The sequence below is a fragment of the Zootoca vivipara genome, chromosome 4, assembly GCF_965207765.1.
Source record: "Zootoca vivipara chromosome 4, rZooViv2.hap1.1, whole genome shotgun sequence".
In the NCBI taxonomy this organism is placed as follows: Eukaryota; Metazoa; Chordata; class Lepidosauria; order Squamata; family Lacertidae; genus Zootoca; species Zootoca vivipara.
The window spans coordinates 70817675-70834576 of NC_142587.1; the positions used below are offsets into that span (position 1 = coordinate 70817675).

General features: G+C 39.3%; 1 protein-coding gene across 38 annotated transcripts in view; it reads left to right on the top strand.

Annotated features, from left to right (window-relative positions):
* Positions 1-16902, top strand: part of ABI3BP (ABI family member 3 binding protein) — a 137589-nt gene that overhangs the window by 49562 nt on the left and 71125 nt on the right. For 37 of the 38 annotated variants that reach the window (XM_088668137.1, XM_060273724.2, XM_088668152.1 and 34 more), the window contains exons 7-13: positions 5174-5225; positions 9798-9869; positions 10353-10436; positions 12129-12206; positions 14119-14193; positions 14894-14968; positions 15817-15930. In XM_088668137.1, the coding sequence (XP_088524263.1) occupies positions 5174-5225; positions 9798-9869; positions 10353-10436; positions 12129-12206; positions 14119-14193; positions 14894-14968; positions 15817-15930 (550 nt within the window). The remainder of the gene's footprint in view (positions 1-5173; positions 5226-9797; positions 9870-10352; positions 10437-12128; positions 12207-14118; positions 14194-14893; positions 14969-15816; positions 15931-16902) is intronic. The other variant, XM_088668151.1, reaches the window with a different exon arrangement.

The following is a 16902-nucleotide window of genomic DNA, read 5'->3' on the forward strand; positions in this document are numbered from 1 at the left end:
TGATTCTATTTCTGCAACAAGCATGGATAAAAGCTATAGATTATATCAATTTCAAAGTTTTTCCCAAACACTGTTTCTGTCAAAAAACATTTGAGTTGTTGAAAGAATCAGTGTTAATTAGAAAATCAGGTTTCAACCTGATTTTACTTTGCTTTTCTGCCTAACAATGCCAGAACAGAACTGCATGGTTATATAGAACTGCTAATATCATAATCAACATGAATTTGCCATCATTACAAATCTACTATGTGACTTCACTTGGAATACTATGTACATTTCCAGTCACTTCACCTCAAAAAAGATACTGCAGAGCTGGAAAAGATTCACAAAAGATCAACTAAAATGATCAAAAGGCTGGAGAAACTCCCGTACGAGGAAAGTTTAAATATTTGGCAGCTTTTTGATTTAGGCAAAAAGCAAGTAAGAGGCGACACATAAAAGTGTTTAAGATTATGCATGTGTAGAGAAAGTGGGTAGAGCAAAGATTTTCTCCCTCATAATACTGGATAGGCAAATGATGGATAGGCAAATCTCCCAACATTCCATCTCATATGTGGCTTGGCTTGTTAAGAATACTAGTTATTACAATGTTCACTGTAAATATTCCATTTTCATACTATTCTAGCAATTACCTAAGTGTAACTAATAGAGTGCCATTGCATGTGAACTGAATTTCAGACTCGTAGCTCATGTGGGATGCTGTTAAATCATTTCGGGATGTAGTTTAACTCCAAGGTTTGAACCAGAGATGAAAACATGTCCTATTTTTCAGTTTGTGATACTGCATTTTTGGAATTGGGGTACTTTTGGCTGCATGTTTACCAAATGTCAAAATTCTAAGTTGTGTGGGAAAGAATTAAAACACTATTCATTCCAATTCTGCTCGCTTAACCTCCTTGCAAGCCAGATGCAGGGTCATAGGAAAGCTGTAAAAATTACATGCCATCCTTTGGTCTGTTGTTTATTTTATTCTATAAGCCATGAGTATGGAATAGGCAGGTGAAAACACTGTCAGAAGATGTATTTCACTTCTACTTGATTCTGATGCAACAGTTTTATCATGTCAAGTTCCAAGGTGGAGTCCTTTACTTGATTCTCTGACCAAGAAGGCGGGAACTTTAGTTTCTTCTTTTTGCTTATCTCCAAAGAAAAACAAGATTTTCTCAAAGATTTGTCCAGTCAAATGGTGCAGGCCTGACTTAAAAGAGATGTATTGCATCTTTAAAATGTATGTGTGTTATTTTGGCCATTTCCCAAAAAGTCAGCAAAAAAAGGAAAGAAAGGAAAGATGTATCATCTGCCAAAAACTACATGGCTACTTACTACTCTTTTATGTTTTTGCCAGACCAGATGAACTTGAAACATAGATGGTTACATGCATTAGGCATACAATCAAGAGTCAATATGTCTGGTTTCTGGCACTGCTTGTATAACTAATCTTCTATTAGTTATGCAGTGCTCGCTTCCATTAATCTCCCATTTTTCAGTCACATATAATCTTATGGCACATCAATCTCCTTCTGTATTCTGTGTAAGAACACAAATCTTGCAGTAATGTTTAGCCATCTCAGGCCCGAGACTCTCCCCAGGCAAAACACCCTCCTGGGCCACATTCCTCATCTGCTTGTTTTGCACCTTCCATAAGTGGTTTTGCCTGGCTGGAATGTGTCCTTCGACAATGCTACTTGCTTCTCTGAGTGAAGCATAGAGAGGATAGTGAAGAAACTCAGTGTTCAAGACTAAAAATCATATTTATTGCTCCAGCCACATTTGCCTTTAGCCCTTCCATCACTGGTATGTGGCCCCCAGAAGGTTATCCAGAAGGGAATGTGGCCCTTGGGCTGAAAAAGGTTCCCCAGCGGAATTGATGTCGGGGGGAATTCCTGAGAAATTGATCTTAGGCAAGTCAATTTAATAATTGTTTTATTATTATCTTAAAAAAAAACAACCAATGACTTTCGGGGTGTCCTGCTTTTTACTTTTTGAAATATGGCATCCCTATTTATGGCCATCCTTGAACAAAGGGAACTTCAAAAGGAAACACCAACATGAAAGTGCTAAATTAGGGGAGAAATTTGATTCAGTTTGCATTCAAACTTAAATCCATGCAACTCACACTTTGAAACAATATAAGAACTGAATCCCAACCATCCGAAAATCACACTTGAATTTTGCAGTGGAATTCTCCAACCAAACAATATTTACAAAAATGGATATATTGGGTAAAATATATCAAAATTGTGCAAAAAATTGTGCAAAAAAATGATATTTATGAAAATATACAAAAATGGACTATGGTATGTAGTGAAAAACTACATACAAAAATTGTGTGTTAGGAGAAATTCACACTCAAATGTTGAAGAATTTTCATGAGGTATTCTTTAAAAAAAATCACAAGTGATTTATCCACATCATAGAAATGTGAAAAATTAATTTAAGATCATAAAAATTAACAAACTGAGAGAACAAAAAAATGGCAGATCCTTCCATCTCTATTAAAACTTATCAAATATTCTATTAATTTGGTCTATTAATTATTTTACTCAGCAATGATAACATACTATAGTTACGTTATCACTAATTACTGCTGCTGTGAAGGGTCACTCAGGAGGGTACTTTTTGCATGAATTTAAGTTCTAATTTAATTGTTGGACTGTACTTTTTCAATTTCATTGCCATTTAATTCCAACTTTCACTTTTTAATATGTGCCTGAGGATTACATTTTATGCATCTGATGAAGTGGACTGTAGTCATGAAAGCTTAAATCATAATTAATTGTTTGTTACTCTTTAAGATGCCACAAGATTCTTTGCTTTTTTATATACTTGCAACAGTCCTTCATTTCTCACATTTGTTCTCTGCAAAATAAAAGCTTAACAAACCTCACGTCAATCAGTAAAGCTGTCAGTGTAAATTATATTGCATAATTTATCCTCTTTGGGATAACCATGTTTGTTTAATTTTTAGATGTCTCCTGAACATCAAATCATGCTTTCATGGTACCTTATATTGTAGGTAGACTTAGTTACACAACCTTATTTATAGTCTGGGGTTGTCAGGTAATTCTTACAACTACAGTATCTACAGCCAGGCTGGTGCCTGATCCCTAGGAATGCCAAAGGTCTTTTAACATTATGTCAGAATTTCCTTCCCCTTTAGGAGGAAATGAGATAAGTAAATAAAAAATAGGAGCTGCTTCCAGCCTTTTTGTTGCAAAGATCCCTAATAATATACTTCACTATCCACTGGGACTAAGAATGAAGGAAACATTCTCAAGATTGTTGAGTTTTTTGAGCAGAAACTGGGTTAACACAGATACTTAACTTCTGCTCCAACTATTGATATGCAATTATTATTATTTCTAGTGTAAATAGTTTAGTTTCCTATGCTTTTTATCATTTTTTTGATCCTGCGATCTCATAACCTAGCCTTTTTTTCTTTGAACAAGCTTCTGAAAACCGGATGTAGAAAAACAACCATTTCTCTTCTGCCCATATGTTTGCTGACCACAAATAATTATATTAGATGCTTGTACAATTATCACCAAGTTATGTGGCAGTTTTACTCTCATTCTGTGCTGGGGTCTAACCATTTCAGTCCTGTTTAAAATTGAATTGCAAAATCTTGATTCTTCTGTTAAAGCTGTTTTGTAATTGAACCTGCCACACCCTTTGCGCCTCCTTCCCAAAGCCAGGTGCCTTCTTGCCCACCTTTGGGAAGGCAGAGTAAGGGTGGGGTCACCATTTTTTGACCATGCATAAAGGTAAAGGTAAAGGGACCCCTGATAGGTCCAGTCACGGACGACACTGGGGTTGCGGCGCTCATCTCGCTTTACTGGCAGAGGGAGCCGGTGTACAGCTGCCGGGTCATGTGGCCAGCATGACTAAGCCGCTTCTGGCAAAGCAGAGCAGCGCACGGAGACACTGCTGGAGCAGTACCTACTTATCTACTTGCACTTTGACGTGCTTTCGAACTGCTAGGTTGGCAGGAGCAGGGACCGAGCAATGGGAGCTCACCCTGTCACGGGGATTTGACCTTCTGATCGGCAAGCCCTAGGCTCTGTGGTTTAACCCACAGCGCCACCCGTTGTGCATAGGGCCATGCATAGGGCACCATAATTCCCAAGTCTGCCACTTGGGGAAGTTAATGAAAAGTGTAACAAGTTAAGTGTCATACACCTGCTGGATCATGCCCAGTGCACTTGTTTCCAAATTATGGACAGGATCTAAAGGATCACTTGAGCTATTCCAGATCCCCTTACCTCTTGTACCCCATAAAAAGCTGCTCCTCGAGGCCAGGAGAGGGTCTGTTTGGACTGCAGTCCATACAGAATTATAGTTCTGATGCATGTGATAAGTTTGCCATTTTAATGTATACACATTCCCATACTAAAAAATGGACATAATGCATGTGTTCAATTACATTCTTACATTAGCCTTATACTCAGAGAAGATTTTAGTGTTATTGCTGCTATGAGTTTTCCACATTTCTGGCCTTTCTTGTACTTTCCAGACTTTCTACAGTTAAAATGTTGACTGTGGGAGCTGCCTAAAGCAGTGGCTATCCAGAAGGTCCAATATGAGAGAGATGAAGTTTGCCACTTCTGTGACACAGAAAGCTAGTTTTTTTAAGACGATTGATCTTATTTTCCGTGTAAAGACAAAGTGATTTTTATTTTGTTGGAAAGCAATCATTATCAAATAAAAACACATTATACAATTGCCAAATCTAAAATCCAGTTTCTATCATGTCAGGTGGGATGTTGTCTCTGTGTGGTTGAAACTTCAAAGCAACAACATATTCCTCTGCCTTGTCCAAATTGGGTATGAAATCCACATCAAAAGTTTGTTTTCTGGTGCCAAAGCTGAACCCCTGTTTTTATGGCTATCTGCCACATGGATAGTGCAGTGGCAGATTCAGCAATCAAAAGCCATAGATTGTCCTGCTAGGCTGTTAGCAGCCAAGACAGCATGGGTCACTTGCATTTATGAAGTTAAACACGTACTGGCTGTATACCTAGATAAAACTGAACCAGCAGTATTATTTTTCTATGCACTTGGAAGATATGTCCATTCTTGGGACAAGTGAGCTTTAGGAAAAAACTTATTTTGCCACCTCAAAAAAAGCAAGTAACATCCGTATTTTTATAGAATGTTTTCTTTTCCTCTCCAGTTTATACCAGCAGATTCAAAAGTTCAGCTTGATTATACAGTAATCAAACAAGGTAATGTGTGTGACTTCTCATTCTTGATTTACATAGAATGGAAGACATTTCTTTATGCATGAAAATAATTGGGGTGTGTCGGGGGAGGGGGTCCGTGGACAGAAAGGAATATTCTTGTCTTAAGACAGGATGAAATGTTCTCAAATATTCAAATCTAACCTCTTTAAGCCCAAATTCCATTGTCACACTGAATGCAAAACGTAACTCATTCTGATCAGTTCTTATAATATGACTTCTTATCCCTGCAGAAAAGAAAAGAAAAAAATCTTGGGTTAAATTAATATTTTTGGCAACAACCAAGTCCCTGTCCATATCCTGTTAGCAGTCTGCATTATCTCTTCTGGCTGCAAAAAGGGGAAGATTTTGAAGATGCATACCAAACTGTCCTAGGGGCACAACCCCAGGGCGATACAGCATTTCGTATGGCTACATCCAGCCCAAGAGCCCAGTTTTGTATAGGTCAAATGGAATTTTGGAGCCTGGAAAAATATTGTGGGACACCTAAAGTTAAACCTTGAATAGGAACAGAGTGACCTGGGTTTGATTCCTTTGAGAGGACAGATTACTGGAGAATAAAAGCATTATGATGCACTTCAGTTTATTTACACTTGGGACATAAATGGAAACAGACCTCTTAGATACTCCAACAGCAGTCACATTGCCTTACATCAGTCCCCCACAGAGGGAGATCCAAAAGGCACTTCCCAGAACCGAAAACTGTTACCTCTTTTTGAGACCCACTCTAAAAGCTGCTTCTTTGTTTCTTTTCATGCACAGGCTTAGATCACATCAGTCTTAGCTGGGGTACCTGAAAACAACAATGCATTCCTCTGCCTTCTCAAAAATGGGAGGTATGAAGTGCACACCAAAAGCTTGTTTCTGGCACAACAGCTGAACCGCTGTGTTTGTGGCTATCCAACATGTAGTCAGTGCATTGACAGCTTCTGCAATCAGTGCCCCAAAGCTGATTGCAGACTGAGGCTCATGGAGGAGTGTTCCGTTTCGCCTAATAGATTAGCCTCCACTGCCCCTCTATCCAACAACTTTATTCATGATCTCATGATGCTAACGTCTTTAGGAGGAAACACTAAGTCTTGGCCGCCTGTCCATTTTAAATTCCTACTCCCCTTCTCTTGGACAGGCAGCACATTGATCTGTGCACCATCTAATAATAATCTGTTTGTTCTCTGCTTTTGATGTCCTGTGAAGGCCCCGCAATCTGCATGGATCCTTGTCTCTTTCAGCTAAAAAATGGAGTTATTTGTATTAAGCGCTTTACCTACCTTTCTTACTATATTCCTCCTGCCTACTAGCCAGGATGGCTATGGTCCACCTCCATGGGAGTGGACTGTTCTGCTTTCATCCTGTTTGCAGGTTCCTACAGGCATCTGATTGGCCACTATGGAAGCAGCGTAGATGGCCTGATCCAGAGGGGTGTTCTTATATTCTTGCATTCCTTCTGAAAACCCCACCATCTCTGAGAATCATTTATTCCTGGTGTCTTCAACCTTTTCAGACCCAGGACCTGCTTTTAACCCAAACATGTGTTTTGGGCCCCATTTCTTAACCATTTCTCATGTATTTGCATGGTGGTAGTGCTCCTGTTGTGACCCACCTTAGAACAGACCACAACCCGTCTGTTGAAAACCAGTGTTTTATTCTTTCTCCCACCTCACCTATAATATATTTCAATGAGATGGCCACACTTCTTCCTTAGTTTTATCTGCCTTCAATTCCCCTTGACCCTATCCATTCCTGTCAGCCATCTACTCTGTGATTATTCCACTACCACATCAGCAACCTGTCTCTTCTCTCTTTCCTCACTTCCTTCGAATACACCACCATTTCCCCCATTCTTATGTCCCACTTCAATCAGTTAGAGGGGAATAATGGAGGCTCGTAACATTATACAGGAGGCAGCAACGAAAACCATCCCAAGGAAAAGGAAATGCAAGAAAGCAAAATGGCTGTCCAACGAGGCCTTACAAATAGCGGAGGAGAGAAGGCAAGCAAAATGCAAGGGAGATAGGGAAAGATACAGGAAACTGAATGCAGATTTCCAAAAAACAGCAAGGAGAGACAAGAGGGTCTTCTTAAATGAGCAATGCAAAGAAATAGAGGAAAACAATAGAATGGGGAAAACCAGAGATCTGTTCAAGAAAATTGGAGATATGAAAGGAACATTTCGTACAAAGATTACCATAATCAAGGACAAAAGTGGTAAGGACCTAACAGAAGCAGAAGGCATCAAGAAGAGGTGGCAAGAATACACAGAGGAATTATACCAGAAAGATATGGAGGTCTCATACACCCCAGGTAGTGTGGTTGCTGACCTTGAGCCAGACATCTTGGAGAGTGAAGTCAAATGGGCCTTAGAAAGCACTGCTAATAACAAGGCCAGTGGAAGTGATGATATTCCAGCTGAACTATTTAAAATTTTAAAAGATGATGCTGTTAAGGTGCTACACCCAATATGCCAGCAAGTTTGGAAAACTCAGCAATGGCCAGAGGATTGGAGAAGATCAGTCTACATCCCAATTCCAAAGAAGGGCAGTGCCAAAGAATGCTCCAACTACTGCACAATTGCGCTCATTTCACACGCTAGCAAGGTTATGCTTAAAATTCTACAAGGCAGGCTTAGGCAGTATGTGGACCGAGAACTCCCAGAAGTGCAAGCTGGATTTCAAAAGGGCAGAGGAACCAGAGACCAAATAGCAAACATGCGCTGGATTATGGAGAAAGCTAGAGAGTTCCAGAAAAACGTCTACTTCTGCTTCATTGACTATGCAAAAGCCTTTGACTGTGTCGACCACAGCAAACTATGGCAAGTTCTTAAAGAAATGGGAGTGCCTGATCACCTCATCTGTCTCCTGAGAAATCTCTATGTGGGACAAGAAGCTACAGTTAGAACTGGATATGGAACAACTGAGTGGTTCAAAATTGGGAAAGGAGTACGACAAGGTTGTATATTGTCTCCCTGCTTATTTAACTTATATGCAGAATTCATCATGCAAAAGGCTGGACTAGATGAATCCCAAGCAGGAATTAAGATTGCCGGAAGAAATATCAACAACCTCAGATATGCAGATGACACAACCTTGATGGCAGAAAGCGAGGAGAAATTAAAGAACCTTTTAATGAGGGTGAAAGAGGAGAGCGCAAAATATGGTCTGAAGCTCAACATCAAAAAAACCAAGATCATGGCCACTGGTCCCATCACCTCCTGGCAAATAGAAGAGGAAGAAATGGAGGCAGTGAGAGATTTTACCTTCTTGGGCTCCTTGATCACTGCAGATGGTGACAGCAGTCACGAAATTAAAAGACGCCTGCTTCTTGGGAGAAAAGCAATGACAAACCTAGACAGCATCTTAAAAAGCAGAGACATCACCTTGCCGACAAAGGTCCATATAGTTAAAGCTATGGTTTTCCCAGTAGTGATGTATGGAAGTGAGAGCTGGACCATAAAGAAGGCTGATCGCCAAAGAATTGATGCTTTTGAATTATGGTGCTGGAGGAGACTCTTGAGAGTCCCATGGACTGCTAGAAGATCAAACCTATCCATTCTTAAGGAAATCAGCCCTGAGTGCTCCCTGGAAGGACAGATCGTGAAGCTGAGGCTCCAATACTTTGGCCACCTCATGAGAAGAGAAGAATCCTTGGAAAAGACCCTGATGTTGGGAAAGATTGAGGGCACTAGGAGAAGGGGACGACAGAGGACAAGATGGTTGGACAGTGTTCTCGAAGCTACGAACATGAGTTTGACCAAACTGCGGGAGGCAGTGGAAGACAGGAGTGCCTGGCGTGCTATGGTCCATGGGGTCACGAAGAGTCGGACACGACTAAACGACTAAACAACAACAACAATGGATGGAGTTATTGAGGTTCTACCTGCATTTATCTCAAAACACCTGACATAGAGTGGTGTCTTATGGAATATCTCCCCCCAGAGAGGCTCACCTGGCATCTTTGCTGCCTTTTCATTATGAGCCATTGGTACTTCAATTGTACACCAAGTTTCCAATTGCTGGTTTATGTGCTGGTTTTAATCATTTACATTTTCTAGCTGCTATGTTTTATGTTGGTTTTAGCTCAAGTCTTTTGCTGAACTTTTTTGCTTTGGTGATTTATTTTGTTTTGGTTTCTGTATTTTTTATTTGTGAATTGTATTTTATTCATGTCAATTGCCCTGATAACTATGGGTATGGTGACATACAAATGTAATAAAGGAACAAATTTATGCTGCCTTGACTTCCTCTCTTCCAACTCATATTTTGATCCCTGCAACCTGGCATCTGCCTTTTTGCTCTCCATTGAAACTACTTTCATTAAAATCCCCTGCGATTTCCTTATTGCCTAATCAAATGGACTCTATTCTTCCCATTGCTGACATTTAGATCTGTCTCTTTACTTACATAAATTGACGGTATCGTAATAATGGACCTTACTGAAATGGGCTGCATATTGTCACAAGCACTGATCATGTGTGTGAGAGAATTTGATTTGTAATTTTGCAGCAACTTAGGAGACAATGTAGATAATGAGAATTGTTCCATTCCATTCTTGTTTTCACAGTACTTCAAAATGTCACACATCGGGCACAATCTAAAATCCCAGAGAAGGCTCCATTAGCAGGACCAATACTAGGTGACTAAGATGTCCATTATTCCGGATAGGTGTACTGGGGTTCACTTTCAACCCTTATCTTTTAGAGTTTTCTCTTTTCTTATAATTATTTGCTTTGCATCTTTCTTACTACTATTGTATCTGAGCAGAGAGAGATAAGGAAAGGCATTTTCTTAAAACTGCTGGTAGCTACACTGTTGTTATCTTTATTTATGAGTAAAGTGGGGGCAACCCTTTACTTGTCTCCAGCAGGTAAGTAAAAAATGTTTTCCATAAAGTTGAAATGTTTTCCATAAAGATAAAACGCTTGCATGGGAACTTGGTTGAGGCTGTTAAAGAGGTTGTAGTACTTACAATATGAAACTAGTACCTTCATCGTGATTATATCTTCTTTCCCTACTGCTCTCTCTCCACACCACTAACCCTTTATATTAGTTTTTATTTACAACCATCAACTTAAAAAAATTACTCCTGAATGAACAACTCCTTTACCTTCCTGTGTAGTGCACCTTATTGTACCAGATTTCAATGGAACACGACAGAAACTGCCATCACTGGATATCTCTGAAAGACCAGAGAAAACATCGGGTAAGCAGAAACAAGTAGCTGGATTTGGAAGCATGTAAATCAGGTCTGCCCAGCTTCTGACATTCCAAGATGGCTAGACATCCATGTTTGGAAATCGAGTGGGAATGTTTCACCATTGTGGGTCTTCCTCCATTGGTCACTGAAAGCATCACACAACCTGTTAGCCTTGTGTTACCAAGTATTTGAGAGTGCCTAGGGGAAAACTGGAGCTGATCCCTGCTGAAAGTGGAATTTGCAGCTGGCACTGATTTGGTGATTGCTGGTGGCTGGCAAACCAGATAGGGATTGGCTGTGCTCAGGAGTTTCTGATCCGGAATCACCAAGTGGAGCTGTTCCCTGCCTAAAGCAAAGTTCATAGCTGGCACCAATGAGCTGATCAAAGGCGGCTGCAAAGGGGTGTGCAAATCTTTAAAAAGGTAAATAAATTGGAAAGTTTAAAATATAAGCCTCTTTTTACAAAATTAAATTGTCTAAAATACATGAATGGTCTAAATATATGTTGTCCTGTTTAGGACCATATATGAACGGTCAAAACTGTGTTTCCCCCCCAAAATAACTCCTCTTTTTCAAGTAAACTTACTTGACCTGCAAGATCAAAAGCTTAGTAGATGACAGACTATCTTAACTAGGAGGAAAACATAGGCTAGGTAAAAAAAGCACAATTCAGAGATTTTGCTCATGAAAGATGACGAATACCGAACATAAATGGTATCACGATGCCTCACACTTAAAATTATCCATTGATGGCACATCACATGTATCCACATTTGCCAGTTAAAATAAATAAGTCAATAGATTCAAAATGTTGGAAAGACTATGGAAGCTTAGGGCAACATACCCTTTATTTAGTCAATTTTGTCTAAAAGATTTTACAGAGATTAACTGTATTACAAGACAACATTGTTGGGGTTCCACATATATATTGCAGCAGAGTACACAAATAAACAGTCTGCTAAGAATGCTGTTTGAAGGAATAAATAAACTTAAGGTTTATTACTCCTGGCAAACAAAGCTTACATGTGGAGTTATGAAGTTAAACACCAACTGACTAGGAGGAGAAGCAGGAAGGAACTAAATATCTGAGAAACAATACGGAAAGATCTTTTGGTGTGAAAGGACTTACAGAAAAATAAGGGTGCAGCCTTAATAGACTCTACAGGGTTCTTGAGTTTGTTGTGGTTTTCTGAAAATCAATAACGTTTAAAAAATTGATATTATTTGGGAAGACCATCTTCTGTTCAGGCTTCAAAGTTGATGAGACTCTGAATTGCCATTTAATGAGAAAATTCAAAATAATAATTTGCAGATGAAGTTCAATATCCTGAATTTTGTGGTTGTGGTATCCTAACTTCGTTTGCTAATGAAAAATTAGTGGTTTTGAATTTTTTTGTTTACTTACTTGTGCATGTACCAAGGTCCATCAGACTAGCTTATGTGAAACACTATTATATGATGTGGTCTGGTTTGGAAGGGGTGTTTTCAACTGTCTCCCGTTTTGAGGCCACTGGCGACATCAGGGATGTTAGTGTTTATGGTAGTCATGCTGGGTCAATTATCATTAAGAAAAGAAGAACAATGAGAAGTTAGGGAATTTACTTTCCAAAAATTTAGATCCTTTGCTTCTTGTCACATTCTTTGTAGTTGTAATGGATAATATATGTGTTTACTAAATCCTACATTTTCTTTAAAAAGCTAAGAATGAAACCCAGGAATGGCCTGCGGAATCCAAGACACCAGAAGTACAAGAAATCTCTCCCCAATCCCAGCCAGGTGATTATTTTTTCCTGTTTATTTCTATTGTTTATTTTATTTTAATTAGATTGTGTGCTCAATTAACCATTCATTTATTTAGACCACATTAATAAAACACTACATAAAGCTGAGCTTACATCAGTTAGGCAAAATGTACTGAGGTATTCTCATTTTCCTGCATGTTAACTATTTCCCACAGCATCTCTGTACAGCCATTTTCTTTTATATGAGTTATAAACTTCAGGAATTTTCTGATTCGGAAGCTCATTTAATATTCTGTTTGTGTGTTGTGATTATTAAACCTTTATAGAGGTCAACTGCACTCCCATCTAATACTTTTTCACTTCTATATGCTGAAGAAACAGTTACAGATGGAACAGTCTGCTTGATAGCTGAGGTGTCTTTAATTGGGATAATGCTTAAATGAGTCCTACCCAGCAATCAGGGACACACTCTGGCACTTGTCCAGTTTAATGTTTTCTGTTGCATTATAGCAAGCTGTTTTTGGGGGTTCCTTTTTTGCCTGTGATATTTTGGCTGCAATCCAGTGTGCACATATTTAAGGGCAGAGCCGTCTTTAGCATATGCACCGGCAGGCTGCAAAGAGGGGAGGGCGGGAAGCCAAAGTTGTTGACCTTTTTTTTAGCGTGGAAATCGCTCACCTGTAACAATGACACAGCAGAAAAAACAGCTTTTGTTTCCTGACTCGTTGGGAATATTTAACACTACAGAGTAGCAGAGTGACGGAGGAGGGGGGCGGGGACTTTTGCTCCATTACTTTTCACTGCCACCGATCAAGAGGGACCGGTATACAGTAGGTATACATCTGGTCCCCCCTGAATTCGGCACCCGGGTGCCCCACACCCCTTGCACCCCCGGTAAAGACAGCCCTGTTTAAGAAGAACCACCACAGAAGCCAAAAAATTATGCATAGGATTGCACTGCTAGTTGTTTCAGTAACATGGAAGAGGCAAACTATGAAGCAGAAGACGATGGATATATTTTAGAATACTGGTTTTAAAAGGGGGTATACAGGGGGAAAGGACACATTAATCAGACATCTACAACTTGCGGCTGGTTTTTAGATCCAGCATTGCCATTGGATATGCAAATAATATCCAATAACTTGGTAGTGCCTCTACCAACCTCCTGAACCAGCCGTATCCCTTCTTGGAGATGGAGAGGTGGTCTGGATGCACTGTTGTATCTTTTCTACAGAGTCTTAGGTAGCCACTACAATTATCCAGATATTTTTTCATGCATGATCTTTAAGGGTAAATTGAGTGAATGGTTTTCAATCACAAGCTGAAAAAAACTATATCATGGAGTTTCAGTGACCGTACATTTCTGGTGAAATACTGTATATGTGCTTTTATGCTCAGTGTAATATTTGGTTCACTGTCAAGTTTTTAAACTTATATGAAAATGATGTTGGTGTCCTTTCATTATCAGAACATTTTCATCCTTTTCTTATTTGTTTTTGAAAACACAATACAGTAAATGTACTTTTCCATTATTTGATCCCTTCCTTATTCCATTTACCACTTTTCTCTTTATAATACAGCTTGTATTTATTCACGCTTTCTGATATTTCTTCACTCTTCTAACTTGGTCTCCTAAATTACTCAAACCACCAATGAATTTTTCCCTTGCATAAATCCAAAATGATCACTGGAACTGGCTATTGTTAGTTACACCTTTGCCTATTTTCAAGGAGAAATTACTTTGAAAGAAAGCCCAAGATACTGTGTTTTATAAATAGTTGTACATATCCTTCCTTGATTGAATGATCAAAGAGTTTTAAATGTCTAACAATGACCTTATATTCTGAAATGAGGTTTCTTTTGTTACATGCTACTTGACCTAATTCAATTATACTTGGATATCCTACCCTACACTAAGAATTATGCTAACTTTTTAAATCTTGCAGCTATGACTGAACTAGACTGGGGAAGCAGCAAACCTACAGCTGCCAGTGCCTCAGAAGAAACAAAGAGCTCTCCAGGTAAAATACATCCTTCCTGTGCTGCAAGTACTATTTAGTGAGCGAGCCCCTGCAGAGATTTAAAATCACAAAACATGCAGCAAAATAAAGCATGAAACTATAGGCTGTTAGATCCTTTAAATTTTCCCTTCTAAGTTTCTTTCAAAACTCCCCACTTCCCCTTTGCAGAGAAAGAGACTACATGTTTGGTAAGTTACAAATGGTTTACTTACAAATTCTTCAAAGGTCAGATCCATGTGCTTCTCCATATAGCAGCAAAAAAAAAAAAAAGGCAGTACAACTTAGTTTCAAAAAGTGGTAAAAGTTTCTATATTTTTTGTATAGCAACACAAAGATGGCTTGCGGAAGCCTTGCTAAGTCTAAACATAGAGCATCCATCTTAGACATCCTTACTGGTCAGGTTCATATGGCAGAAGTAGAAAAAAAGAAGAATTTGGTAACATTTCCTCCCAAGGTGAAGGACCTTGCTGAACGTGGCAGGACAGCTTACTCTCTGGTCTTAACCCCTTCATGCATTAATTACAGTTAAGCATGTTGGTTATATGAGGCTGCATATACCCCACATGCTCAATGTGACCAACTTTTGATAGCAGCGCTTTAGGAACATTATGGTAGAATTGTAACTGCTGTGCTAGCAGAATGTGGTGTCCTCGTTCCAATAAAGAAATAATATTAACCCTTTTCTCTTTCTTTTTTAAAGCTCATTCTGAAAGTGAACCAGAATCCTCAAAACTTAATAAAACTCCTTTGGCTAAATTGCCACTTGACACACTGGGTAAATACTTTGTTTATGGCATTTCCATTGCAGACCTAGGGCTACTGAAGGCTACCTCTGATATGTGTGGGTGCATACATATGAAACAGAATCAACTGCTACATAATAGATAAGCAAGTAGTTACTGCCATGCAGGGGAATGCAATCAGACTTGCACCAGCTTCCTGTATTCATGGAGCATTCTTGAAATATAGTTGTGACCCTATACCTGTTTGCTCAGTATTGAATTTAGTGTGACTTAAAGCTAAGGAAGCATGCATAAGATTGTGGTCTCTGTTGCTTTTTAGCATCTTTTCAGTGTTTCTTTCAGTGATTTTGGAAAACATGCTTGCTAGCTGGGAGAGATATTTAATGTCTTTTTGTATTGTCAACTTTAAAAAAATCAAATTTTCTTCAGCAAAATACATCCTGACTATTCAAGGAGTGAGACAAAAGATGCTTCTGGGTGACCTGTTTGTTGAGCATTTATCCTGATGTGTTTGCACAAAGTTTGCAGACAATGTTGGCTATTTATTGAGTATTCGTTGTGATTTGTTCGCGGGGTAATTATACAATATTGCATCAAGCAATCATTATCCTTCACTTCCCTTATCACTAGCAGTCTGGGTTTTTTTGGGGGGGGTTAGGAGGGGAGCAGATTTGTTACACAAAATCAGCTTTAATTGTGCAACCTGAATCTGCAGGTATGTGGCTGAATACCACCTGAAGATAGTGGAAGTCTGGAAGCTCCCTTGAAGACAAAATATTATCTTTGTGAAGTTGTCTTCATCACCCTGTCCTGCTTTGCATAATGTGGCCATAGTGTCCTGAATGTCTAAAGAAAGGATGTTAACTCTCTCTCTCTTTAGCTCACACTGAAAGGGAAGTGGAGTCTTCAAAACCTTTGGTTGAATTGCCACTTGACACACATTCTGTACATAGTATTTCTGCTGCAGACACAGGGCTGCTGAAGGCTACCTCTGGTATGTGTAGGTGCATATATGTTAAAGAGAAACAATTTTATTGTATTACTGAAGTCATGGCTGTCGTATAACCAGGAAGTAATCACTGCAATGTGGTGGTGGGGAGTGTATGGACATAAATAAGGATACCTGTTTCAGTTAAAGCTGATCATTACAACTTTACAAAGCCTGCAAAGCACCTTTCTCATTAATTATTTTAAAGATAATCTTTCTAGTTAAATAAGATGAGTATATAAAGAAGAATATATTTTGATTGAATTAAATTTGAACCATAATGGAGAGTTAGGAATCTTATGAACAAGTGGCCTCTGAGAAGTTAATTCAAAGCTATTATTACTGAATGGAAAGGAAAGCTTTGGGTATGAAAGTGAATCTATGGTTCCTTACACCACTGATGTCAGGCAATAAAAATAGGCTCATATAATATATATTGCTCCCCTTCATGGATCAATGCCTTGTCGTGGCGAAGGGGCTTGAATAACTCAGAGAAGCTATGAGCTATGCCATGCAGGGCCACCCAAGATGGACAGGTCATACTGGAGAGTTTTGACTAAACGTGATCCACCTGGAGAAGGAACTGGCAAGCCACTCCAGTATCCCTGCCAAGAAAACTCCATGGACAAAGACAACAGGCATATAAAAGTTATGACGCTGGAAGATGAGCCCCTCAGGTCGGAAGGCGTCCAACATGCTACTGAGGAAGAGCGGAGGACAAGTACAAGTAGATTCAGAGCTGATGAAGCGGCTGGGCCAAAGCCGAAAGGACACTCAGTTGCGGATATGCCTGGAAGCGAAAGGAAAGTCCGATGCTGTAAAGAAAAATATTGCATAGGAACCTGGAATGTAAGAACCATGAGAGGAGGTAAGCTGGATGTGGTCAAAAATGAGATGACAAGAATAAATATCGACATCCTGGGCATCAGTGAACTAAAATGGAAGGGAATGGGCGAATTCAGTTCGGGTGACTATCAT